This window comes from Elgaria multicarinata, chromosome 1, assembly GCF_023053635.1.
Source record: "Elgaria multicarinata webbii isolate HBS135686 ecotype San Diego chromosome 1, rElgMul1.1.pri, whole genome shotgun sequence".
NCBI classification, from domain to species: Eukaryota; Metazoa; Chordata; class Lepidosauria; order Squamata; family Anguidae; genus Elgaria; species Elgaria multicarinata.
The window spans coordinates 31967943-31980777 of NC_086171.1; the positions used below are offsets into that span (position 1 = coordinate 31967943).

At 51.5% G+C, this 12835-nt stretch overlaps 1 protein-coding gene across 1 annotated transcript; it reads left to right on the forward strand.

Annotated features, from left to right (window-relative positions):
* Window positions 1–3269: 3269 nt before the first annotated feature.
* LOC134405584 (uncharacterized) lies at window positions 3270–5230 on the forward strand. Its single transcript, XM_063136862.1, has 2 exons — window positions 3270–4007; window positions 4134–5230. The coding sequence occupies exons 1-2, from the start codon at window positions 3426–3428 to the stop codon at window positions 4836–4838; spliced, it is 1287 nt and encodes a 428-aa protein (XP_062992932.1). The 5' UTR covers window positions 3270–3425; the 3' UTR covers window positions 4839–5230.
* Window positions 5231–12835: the final 7605 nt, after the last annotated feature.

Here is a 12835-nt window from a genome sequence, read left to right on the forward strand (position 1 = left end):
TTCTAAAATGGAGATAAAATGAATACAGGGTGAATCTTCCTCTCAGACACTGCTTGGGTAGGTTGGGAGGCCAAAATCCAGGGCTCATCTACACCAAGCAGGATATAGCACTATGGAAGTGGTGTGAAAGCTGTATATAAAATGCAGGAGCCACACTACTGTTTTATAGTGATATTGAAGTACACTGACAACTGTTGGGCCCCCGACACATACCATTTATCGCTTTTATACCACTTTGTTAGTGTTATATCCTGCTTCGTGTATTTATTTATTTATTTATTTATTTATTACATTTCTATACCGCCCAATAGCCGAAGCTCTCTGGGTGGTTCACAAAAGATGTGTCAATGGCCCCCAACAGTTGTCAGTGCACTTCAGTACCACTATAAAGTAGTGATGTAGATCCTGCAGTTCACATCAATACCACTATAAACAGTAGTGCGGCTCCTGCCTTTTATATAACTCTTTCATACTGTTCTCATAGTGGAATACCCTACTCGGTGTAGATGAGCCCCTAGAGAGAAGGCCTTTGGATAAATCGATACAGTTGACCAAGGCCCAGAGGGAAGCCTGGACTGGTCTATTGTAAGCAAAGCCATCAGTATGAGGGGGAAAGTTGAAGCTAAATTGTAGCTGACAGTGCATAAGAATGTTTGTGCAAACGTATGTTCCACCATGAATAAATTAGCTTTTTATTTATGGGGTGTACAGATCTTGTAATGTTTTCAGGAGCTGATCAACAGCAACAGCATTAGAGTAGTAGAAGAAGCAACGTTCTTCTAAACAGTGAGCTGCTGGCCTAGGCCCTATAGGAAGTCCAGGCCTGGCTTCCAGAGTCTACTACTATTTTCTCAATAGGAACAGTCTCAGAAATCTTTCTAGGCCTCCTGCTGATGTGAGATCACTAGAACACCCTAATATCCATACATGAAGGAGGGGAACCCAATATACTTAAAATAAGGGGAGGCAACCCCCCCTCCCCCGAGAAACTCATATATGTCACTATTATATTTTATGTGTATAGTGCTCAAAGTACACGAAACACTTCACAGAGAATGGAAAGGACAAGTCACTGCCTGAAGGCTCGTGATCTAATAATAGAGACACAAGGGGAAGTGGGTGTGGAGGACAGAAACAGAGATTAGAATATGGGAGACAAGCAACGTATGATGTATAAAGTGCATTGCCTTCGTAAAAGTGGACAATTATGGTAACATGTTGATGAATACATGAGAGATAGAGAGACAGGATGAATGGATCAATAGGATAGATTGTATGGATGGATAGCTAGATAGATGTATTTGAACAAAGGAAAGAAATCTTTCAAGAGGTAAAGCAAGAGGAAACCTGGAATGAGAAGTATTTTAGAAGAGTTAAGACCAGAAGTGTGGTTGGTTCATTGACATATTATCCGAAAAATTAACTTACTCTCGTAGAGTTCTGTCGGGCCCACTCAGCAACGACCGCTTTGTAAATATATGGTCTCCTTTTGTCAATTTTATTAATGGCACGGCAGGATTACTTAACTCTCGTTTATTCGGTCTCCCTCTGACTGTAGATACTTGATAGAAATTTGTTTCAGTTCTGCACTTTTGCGCAATCGGATAGACAAGTATCCTCTTTCTTTGTAACGCACAATGGTACTTTTGTAGTTTGTCAAATTTAATACAATTATTAAGATTTTTGTTGTTGTTGTGTTGCAACCTTGTGAGCTCTGGCTCCACTGCACCACTGGAAAAGAGCTACCATGGGGAGAGCAAAACCACAAACAAACCACTGGTTCTTCCCCTCTCCTTATGTTCCGCTGTGATGCTCTCTCTTTTGCACTCCTTGTCCGCAAGGAAGCTTTCCGCGTTCTCCATCAGCGGAGTCAGGGTGCTCTCTTGTGGTGAACTTAAGATATAGTCTGGCTCTCCAACCTGCTGTATTTCTTTCTTTCTTTTTTTCAGATTCCTCTTCCGTTCGTGACCACACAGCAGCAGCAAGGAAGGTGAGCTGATGCATACATTGACCTTCCAATTTATATTGTCAAAACACTAACTTAACCCATTTTTTTGTGCGTGCCCCCTTCCCCATTTCAACTTTCGCCTTTCCGTTTGGTTGGGATGCTTTTTTAAAATTTTCTCAGCATTTTAACAGTAACTTTGATGTTTTCGATTTCTATTTTACATCTGTATTAATTTCTGCATTGCTGCTTGGTTTTGTCCTGGTTGTGTTTTTATATTGTATTTTATATCACGCTTTTATACTGTTTGTTTACATTTTGAATGGTATTTATGGTTTAAATTTTTGTAAACCACCCAGAGCGCTTCAGCTATTGGGTGGAATAAAAATGCAATAAATAAATAATAAATATTTTATCACTGTTGTTCCAAAACCTCCAATAAAAAGATGGACCAATCTAGTATTGCTAGAGTATTGCGTCCAGTTCTGGGCTCCACAATTCAAGAAGGATGCAGACAAGCTGGAGCATGTTCAGAGGAGGGTAACCAGGATGATCAGGAGTCTGGAAACAAAGCCCTATGAAGAGAGACTGAAAGAACTGGGCATGTTTAGCCTGGAGAAGAGAAGATTGAGGGGAGACATGATAGCACTCTTCAAATACTTAAAAGGTTGTCACACAGAGGAGGGCCAGGATCTCTTCTCAATCCTCCCAGAGTGCAGGACATGGAATAACGGGCTCAAGTTAAAGGAAGCCAGATTCCAGCTGAACATCAGGAAAAACTTCCTGACTGTTAGAGCAGTACGACAATGGAATCAGTTGCCTGGTGAGGTTGTGGGCTCTCCCACACTAGAGGCCTTCAAGAGGCAGCTGGGGCGTTGCTAGACCTACCGGGTGTTCCGTCGTTGAGGAGCGGTGAAAGCGGCTTTTCCCGTTCAGCCGTGACGCCTCATGCTCCACACCTGCCTTCGATTTGTGGCGGAAGTTTGCGCCGGTTGTGCTGCTGCCGCCGCGAGAACGGTTGCGCAGCCACACCGGCCTGATTGCCGCGGCTTTTTTTTTCGCTCGCTGCACGGTTTGCGCACGTCCGAAAGACCGCAAACTTGCGCAGCCGTCAGCGATGCCGCCGCCGGCCCTGGCGGCGGCAGCGGCGGCAGTGCCAGTGCCAGCTGAAGTGCTGCTGGTGCTGTTGAGGGTCAACATTGATGCGCTCACTTCCTGATGGGGGTCGTGGCGGGTGTCATATGACCCGAGGTCAATCGTCTGCATGGCCACTCTGTGCCTACATCTCCCATCATGCCTCTGAGGTGTCGGCGGCGATGATCGCCTCTGTGCCCTCTGCCCCATCCCAAGGAGCCAACCCACATCTGGCAGAAACAGCTGCGCCAGCGGAAGCGCATTGTCCGGATGCAGCATATCAGGGCAGCAGAGGTGGCTGTGTGTGCGCGTCTGTGCGGGAAACGATAGCCAAGAGAGGGCAACTATGCTCCCTGACGAGGACCGTGACGATCTTTGCGCGGCCATAGCCATGCTGATCTTGCTTCTGTCGGAGTATCAGCGCCTCCGTGCACAGGTGGCTGCCAGGCGGCGGCAGTTGCGGGAACAACTGGGGAGGTGGCTACTCCGCCGCAGCAAGCTGCGGGCCGCCCTCTGCCGAACGAGGCTAGCCATGCTGGCCGCGTATGGCGACTACGTCCGCGAGACACGCCGCCGCTTCTGGGCCCGGCCGAGGAGCAAGGACTGGTGGGAGAACTTTGTCCTGAAGGAGTGGGACGATGAGCAATGGCTGAGCCATTTCCGCATGAGCAGGGGCACCTTTTTTGAAATCGTGGAGGAGTTGCGGCCGCATCTGGACAGGAGGTTGACTGTCATGCGTAGACCTATCCCAGTGGAGAAACGCCTAGCCATCACCCTATGGAGGCTGGCTACCCCTTGCGTCTACAGGACCACAGCAGAGCAGTTCGGGGTAGGCTGCTCTACGGCGGCACAAATAGTCCTGGAGGTGTGCTTTGCCATGGAAGTGACCCTCCTAGCTCGTACAGTCAAGATTGGGAACGTGGCAGAGGTGAGTGGGGGATGGGGGATGGGGTGGGGGAATGCGCTGGGAACAGGCACTCACTTTTGCGGAGGTCCGCAACTTCGGAACAATGGCGCTGTCACTAATATGCCCTTTGTGTTTTCTGCCCCACAGATCATGCATGGTTTTGGGGAGCTGGGGTTCCCTCATTGTGTGGGCGCGGTGGATGGCAGCCATATTCCTCTCCAATCTCCGATACACCAAGCCTCAGAATACATAAACAGGAAGGATGAGTACTCCATGATTCTGCAGGGGACCTGCGACCACAAGGGGCGGTTCATCAATGTGGAAATAGGATGGAGCGGCAAGAACCATGATGCCTATGTCTTTGCCAACTCAGGCCTCTGTGAGACGATGGATGCAGGTGTCTTCGTGCCTACCCATCCAACAATCAGATTGCACGGCCAGCAGATTCCACCCCTCATTATTGCGGATGGCGCGTACCCTTTGCGTGAGTGGTTGATGAAACCCTATGGTGGGGCACTCACTCCACAGCAAGCCCACTTCAACCGCTGTCTTAGGCGAGCACGCCTTGTGGTGGAGCAGGCGTTCGGCCGCCTCAAGGGGAGGTGGCGGAGCATAGGCGTGCGCCTGGAGCTGGCCGAAGAAAACATCCCTTCGGTCATCAGTGCTTGCGTCATCCTGCACAACATCTGCGAAACCAAGGGGCACGCCATGCTCGTGGAGGCGGCGGAGCACAATTCTGTTGAGCTGGCTACTCTGGGCGAGCCCTACGTCAATGAGGCCAATCGCCACACCCGGGAAGGGCACAAGGTGCGGGATGCTGTCAGAGAGTTCCTGTGGGCTAACCGCCACTGACAGCCTGCCTCATAAAATTGGACTGTGCTTCTTCCCCTGTGCAGTCCTTCCAGTCCTTTACCCCAGAGTAACAGGCGTATGCCCACTTGTGTGCAATCAACTCTAGGCTATGTACGCCCACATGTATGCAATAATATATATGCTATGTACGCCCACATGTATGCAATAATATATATGCTATGTACACCCACATGTATGCAATAATATATATGCTATGTACGCCCACATGTATGCAATAATATATATGCTATGTACGCCCACATGTATGCAATAATATATATGCTATGTACGCCCACATGCATGTTATTTACTGTTTACTCTGTACAGCACCATCTACAGTGATGGTGCTATATAAATTAGTAATAATAATAAACTCCAGTCAAACTGCGCAACGTGAAATCATCCTAAATGTAGCCCGAAGGGCAAACCGTGCTTATCACCATCGTCCGCTTATTTGCGGACGTCCGCAATCTCGGAAAACGTCAACAGGGGGAGCGTATGTCTCCGAAGGGCAAACCGTGCTTATTGGCATCGGCCGCTTCTTTGCGCATGTACGCAGTTCCGAAAAACGTCAACAGGGGGCGCGTACGTCAGGCCTACCCCGGTCAAGATGGAGCCTCGGAGGGTCGCCTACTGGCAGGAGCCCGAGATGGAGATGCTCCTTGAGCTCCTCCTGCAGTCTGGAAGGTCGGAGCGCCTCATGAGGAGCTCCAGCCTCCAGACTATAGATATTTTCAGGAGGGCTGCAAGGAGCCTCTCCATCGCGGGCTACTCCCGCACTGCTGAGCAGTGCAGGAGCAAGTTTAAAGGCCTAAAGGCGGCCTTCTTTGAGGCTCTGGAGTGCTACCGGGGTAGCCCTCCTAGGAGAGCCCAGCCCCCCTTCTACACCCTCCTGCACGAGCTGTGGGATCGGGCTGGGCGACCCTCGTGGGAGGAGCGGCGCCCAACAAGTAAGTACCCTTTGTATCACTGTGCCCCATCCCCCAACACTGCAGCCATGCTGAAGCTGCCCTGCACCACCTGCTATAATCATTGCCCCTCTGTGTGGTGGTTGCACTCAGCCTCATGCCAGTGCCTTGGCCAACTTGTCATTTCTCCATCCCAGCCCATGTATAATGCATGTTGGCAGCCAGGTGCAAAGCCCATCCCCCATCCTGGTTCCATGTAGGCAGTGGCCCCTAGAACTGCTTACCATGCCCATGTAATGTGGGTTCCAATGTGGCATCTCATTGCGCAATGAATGTCCTGGCCCACTAACTGATGCATACCTGCCTATTACCTTCACAGGGCTTCAGCGTGCCCGCCTCCGGGCTGTGTGCCAGGAGCCTGTGGGAGCTGAGGAGGAGCAGCACCACCAACCAGAGGAGGGCAGTGGGGAGGGAGGCCCCCCTCCTGAGGCGGCCCCGCCAGAGCAACCTCCCTGCAGCCCACCCACCGCACCACCTGGTAAGTCCACAGCCCTACCACAAGCAGGGGTTGGTGCTGGTTCCACGCACCTTCTGTTTGGGGGCTTGGGGAAGAGGCTGCATTCATTGGAGAGGGAGTGGTGCACATCAGTCTAGTGGCATCCAAATGAACACGTATGTGGCCTCCTCCCTGCCAGGTTGTGCACCATTCCACCTGCCCACCCACTCCCTCACTACAGTTCTGGTTGTGCACTCCCCACTCCCATCCCTCACCTCCTCAACACCCCTTCTTTTCTGTGACAGGTGATGGAGCTGCTGTGGCCGTCACTCCGGACCTCATGCGGTCGTTCAGCCGCTTAGAGGGGGCGGTGCGCAGAACAAGTAAGTAGTGACTCTAGTGTTTGGTGTGCTCATGGGGGGGTGCTGCAGCATACATCACTAATACCATCTTTCCTTTCGCAGTGCGCTCCTTGGAACGGAGGGTCACCCGCCTGGAGCGGGACGTCCGGGCCATAAAGAGATCCTGCAGGCAGGATGCTCACGAGCAGCAAGGCCCCTGACTGTGCCGTTTTTATTTTTTTATTAATGTTTTAGAAAAAAATGCTTTTCAGAAAAATAAAGCTTTTCTTTGTTCTTGTTAAAAAAAACTACAAATTTTCAAATGTTTATAAAAAAAAATAAATCTAATATATTTTGCTTAAAGGTGTGTGTGCGCTTCTATGCAGTGCTTGGCCAGGGTCCCTGGCAGGACTAGGAGGAATGGTGAGCCACCCCACCCCACTCCACCCCACACTCAATACTACCTTCCCCCCTTCATGGGGAGTAGGGCTGGCGCTCCTTGGGATTACGCTTCGGCCACTCCCTGCGCTGCTGCTTGGCAGGTGGGCTGTGTGGTTCCCCAGGCACTGCAGGGGGAGGTGCTGCAGGCTCCAGGTGCCTGCTCCTGGCCTTTCCATTCCCCCCCACCGCTGCTGGGGCTGCCTTGGCCCTGGGCTGAGCCCCCCCAGCCGGTGGGGCTGCCTTACCCTTGCCGTGAGGCCCCCCAGCCGGTGGGGCTGCCTTGGCCCTGGTCTCAGGCTCCCCAGCCGGTGGGGCTGCCTTGGCCCTGGTCTCAGGCCCCCCAGCCGGTGGGGCTGCCTTGGCCCTGGTCTGAGCCCCCCCAGCCGGTGGGGCTGCCTTACCCTTGCCGTGAGTCCCCCCAGCCGGTGGGGCTGCCTTGGCCCTGGTCTCAGGCCCCCCAGCCGGTGGGGCTGCCTTGGCCCTGGTCTGAGCCCCCCCAGCCGGTGGGGCTGCCTTGGCCCTGGTCTGAGCCCCCCCAGCCGGTGGGGCTGCCTTGCCTTTTGCCCTGCCTTTCCCCCCCTGGGATGGGGCACAAAGAGGTTGCTCCTGGGGTGGGGATGGGGTGTCCTCCCTCTGGGGTGGGGATGGGGTGTCCTCCCTCTGGGGTGGGGATGGGGTGTCCTCCCTCTGGGGTGGGGATGGGGTGTCCTCCCTCTGGGGTGGGGATGGGGTCTCCTCTCTCTGGGGTGGGGATGGGGTCTCCTCCCTCTGGGGTGGGGGTTCAGGAGCCTCCTCCCAGAGTGGGCCAGGGAGTAAGTGTTCCGCTGGGTCCCTGCCTCTCACTCCACCAGTTTGTGGGCCAGTAAGAGGCAGTGCCCTCACAGGGCGATCCCTATGCCTAGGGGGGCCAGTCCTCAGACCACGCATGCCACCGACCAGCTCCTCCAGACAGGTGGCTACCCTATCCACACAGTGCACCATTGCTGCCCCATTTTCAGCATCTACTTGGAGTTGCTGCCTTGCGATGTCCAGATATTCGCTGAAGTTCTCAGAGTCACGCTCAAGGATTTGGAGGATGCGGGCGTTGTCTGCTGCTGCCTGGCGCATGATCTCCAGAGCAGCATCTCCTCCTCTCCTCTGGGAGCGACGGTTGCGAATCTCTGCAAGGCGAGAGGCAGGTGACAGGGTGGCCCTGGGGTTTGCCACCCCTGGATCTGTGTGGAGAAGGTTGGCTATTCAGACACATGCGGCAGCACTGAACAGGGGAGGTGAGGATCAGGTGGAGTGTGCAGTGCCATACAGATACACCACCACCTTGGGCAAGCACACTGCTGCACATCTAGCCGCCCAATTGCACAAGAGGGCACAGCAGGTGAAGTGCCCCTTCCTGCCTGGCAGCGAAAGGGTGTGGTTGTGCGCCTAGAACTGCCCTTAGCAACTAAGCAGCTGGCAGTGGTGCTGGTGGGTGGCTAACTCACAACATTGCATTCCAGCCCCAGACTTCTGCTGTTCTGTTATCTGTGAGAGCCGTTCCCATGGCTGAGGAATGCTGACTCCCACTCCCACTCCCACAGCATCGACCTTGGTGCATCTGGGGAATTGCAGGCTCCTTCCCAAGATCTTCCCCCACTGCTCCCCTCCTGTTGGTGTGATGGACTGAAGGCAGTTCAATCACACCCACCCACCACACTAACTGCACCTTCCCCCATTCAGGGCATTCAGCACAGGGCACCTGCCAGGGTGCCGTGTAGATCCTTGCCTACCTACATGTGGCCACACACCTGTGTGTTAGTGCTGCCATATCCCCAGCATGTCTGAGTGGTTGCAGGAGCACACATGCACACCTGAGGAGTGCAGAGTACTCACCAGGAGCACGTCCTCTATCTGGGCTGTCCCTGGAGCCACCTTCAGTGGGTTGTGGGGGGCCTGTCAAGGCAAAGTCAGGCCTATGTCACACTCATACCTCACCATTTGCCAGTCCACCCTCTACCAAGGATCAATGCCCATGGTTGTGGGGATGCTGTATGGTGGGCACATACTCACAGTTCAGTCCAGTCTGGCTGCTGGTGCCTTCACCTGCTTCGCTGTCAGAGTCTGCAGCTACATTACCGGATTCTTCATCATCTGGTGGCATGTAGGAGAAAACATTGGAGGTAGGGGGAAGGGCAGCTTCCCCTCCCCAGAGATGCAGGGGCCTCAAATGCAGCCCTTCCAGGCCCCCCTCCTCCAGGCATTTTGCGTGGAGAAGAGAGGATTCCCACTGGCATGGGATGCTGTGCTGGTGCCCCCACCTCCCGCCCCCTACCAGCAAGCCTTTGGGGTGGCTCTGCAGTCCCATTGCCGAAGTTGGTGGGGAGGTGTAGGGGTGGGCTGGGGGAGGCAGACGGGCACACTCACCAGATGATGTGTCTTCGTCCACATCCCTGCTGAGTGAGGTGGTTTCACTGGCGTCCTCACACATGTCCTGGGAGCCCACAGGAAGAGAGGGTGGTGGCTGAGTGGCTCGGGAAGTTACACGTGTGGACTGTGTCCGAGTAATTGTCAGACTGCCTGCCACGCATTTGGGGCGCGTCGTGGTATCCCCACGGAGAATGGAATGTAATTTCTCATAGTAGGGGCACGTGGTGGCATTGTTGCCTGACCTCTCATTATGGTTCCTTACACGCCGGTACTCTGACCGCAAGCTCTTGGTTTTAGTGCGACACTCTTTGGCGGTTCGGTCATGGCCTCTCCTGGCCATCTCCCGTGCCACTTGTTCGAACACATTAAAGTTGCGGTGGCTAGCCCTCAGCTGCTGCTGAATCCTTTCTTCTCCCCAAATGTCCAGCACATCTAGGATCTCTTGGTGTCTCCATGTCATGCCCCGCCCTTTTGGCCCCATGCCTGATACCTATTCAGGGGCTAAGCAGAGAGAACGGGGCTCGTTACTTTCCGCATCGGAAGGGCAGGGGAGTGTAGTGAACCATTTTAAAGGGGCTTCCCTCACCTGCTGCCGGGTGGCCGCTGGAAGATGACCGCCCACCCTCGCTTGCTGCCCTCTGGCAGCCGGTTCCCTCCAGCTGGCTGCCCACCCACACCCACAGTAGCTCACCAGCCACTTTTCCGGTCCTCCGGTCCTGCGCGAAATGTAGTTATGGGAATAAAATAGCCGCTCCGCCGCGCTGCCCCAGCTGGCGGACTGCGCGCAAATGGCGGAGGCGGCTTGACCGAAGCCGCTGGCCACTCCCCTAAGCACGCCTTTTCCTGACCCTACATCTGCATGGGCACTCTGCATGGGCACTCTGTGCCTACATCTCCCATCATGCCTCTGAGGTGTCGGCGGCGATGACCGCCTCTGTGCCCTGTGCCCCATCCCAAGGAGCCAACCCACATCTGGCCGTAGCCATGGCAGCAGCCCACAAACAGCTCTGCCCTCTGCCAGCCTGGTACCCACACTAACAGGCAGCGTACAGCACCGCCATTATGCGGCCACGGTAGCTGCCCACCGCAAGGAGTCACCAGCCACTTTTCCGGTCCTCCGGTCCTGCGCAAACTGTCACTGGGGAAATAAAAAAAAAAAGCCGCTCCGCCGCGCTGCCCCAGCTGGCGGACTGCGCGCAAATGGCGGAGGCGGCTTGACCGAAGCCGCTGACCACTCCCCCTTAGCACGCCTTTTCCTGACCAGTGCCGACCGCAGTGACCTCACATCCTCCCACACGTACTCCGAATTACCGCGGGACAGCAGGAAAAGGCGCCCTAAAACTCACTTTTTTAAAGTCGGGAGAAAGAGGCTTCACCGCGGGATAACGGCGGATCCTCGTGAACGTCATCTGGAAGCCTCGACGTGACTGCGGAAGGTAACACGCGCTAGAGCCTCGTCTAGTAACGCCCCTGGACAACCATCTGTCAGGGATGCTTTAGGGTGGATTCCTGCATTGAGCAGGGGTTGGCCTCGATGGCCTTGTAGGCCCCTTCCAACTCTGCTATTCTATGATTCTACGATTCTAGTGAAGTCAGTAGAAGTCTGTCATAACAACCTGTAACTGCTGTGCTTTCTTCTTTTTCTTCTTTTTCTTTTTAAGAGAAAAAAAATAGTGTCTAAACTCTAATGGAAGATAGGAATTTTACTCAGTTTTGGTAACGAGCAATCGGAACAATAAATAAATAAGTCAAGGCTTCTAAGCACAGCAATAAGAATTGTTCATGTCAAGCTTACTATGATGGTTTACAGCCTACATGTTGGGGGCAGCTGATCCCAAGGGATGACTCCCACTGTTACATGTTTAGAATCTCCTAAGGCTATTCAATATGTTCAGATTGTTTTTACTCTGTTGATTTATGTTCCATTAAGCCACAATCCTAAGGATACATTTCTATTTTTATCTACTTAGGTCTAAATAATATCACCCCTTATTGAATTAAATGATTGTAACAACGTCCATATAAAAATAATTCAGAATCCCATGACATGTTACAGGCATGTTTGTGACACACACAAAATATTCCTTTGATGGCATCCTGTCTTGTGAGTACGTGTTCTCAAACGTATCTTTCTGTATTTACAATCTGAGAAGATCCTGTTAGCTTATCTGATCACATTCCTGTTTTTATGAACCACCTAATTATTTTTTATGGGTCGATACTACTATGAACCTAATATGGGCACTGACCCCCTGGTGCCCTAAGTAGAGATGTGAAGGCCCGGAAAAAAACTGGAAAAATTTGGAAATAAACCGGTTTTTTTCTGAAGCCTTTTTTTTGGGGGGGGGGGGTTTCCGAAAAATTGGGAAAATTGACAAAAATGAAGAAAAAATGGATTACAGGATGTTTTATTTTAGCATGATGAATAAAATGTTTAAGAGAAGGTGTTCAGATATTTACTTCTCCAAATGTTTTCTAAAAACTGTACAGTATCAGATTATTACAATTTCTTTGCACCAAGGGCAAGCGAGTCCTAGGTTGCAATCTGAGACAACAACTCTCAAATGCAAAATCAAGATGCATTTCTGCCACTAGGGGGCACTGCCATTGAAGCAGAGACTAAAACTAATAGTGATAGCTATAGGTCAGAAAATGAGGCTGATTAAATTTCATGCATATTCATTGAATCTTGGTTCAACCCCCCTTTTTATTCTCAGTTCTTTTTATGGGATTGGGTGATTTATGTCTTGACACTGGAGGACTAGAGGAGACATAAATGATTTTCTTTGTTACTAATGTTGGTGGTTTCTTCTGTTGTTGTTTTTTAAAATTATTTTTTTGCCTGCTGCTCCTCATAAACTGGCAAAACCAAAGAGGTTCCTTACAGTTCAGGTGTTCCTAACAGTTCAGGAGCTTGTAGCTCCATTTGTTACCAAAAAAAAGTAAAAAAAAAATAAACTAAATTAAATTTGTAATCATTGTTTGAATACACTGTATTTTTAATATACCAAATGTAATAATTTTATGCCAAACCAACTTGGACACAATTACATTTCAGGTTCCTAAAGTAACAAAGTGATTTTCAATCTGTAAAAAGCGCTAATACTGCATTATTTCAATTTTTCTGAAAATGTCTGTTTTCCCGCCGAACCCCCCTCCCTCTCCCCCGCCCCGGAAAGAAACCCCATTTTTTTCCATGGCTTTAAAATTTCTGGAAATTTTACATCTCTAGCCCTAAGTGCAAAACCTGGAACCAATTGCTTGAATTTCCCTCTTATCAATAACAATACCAATGAGATCCAAAGAGTATCAATTATTAAAAGTCTAGGACTTATGTTTCCTATCTGGGAAGCTTCATAGATAAGACAAGTTGAATTACTCTCATACCAAGAAGCCAAGTGAGTTGCATTG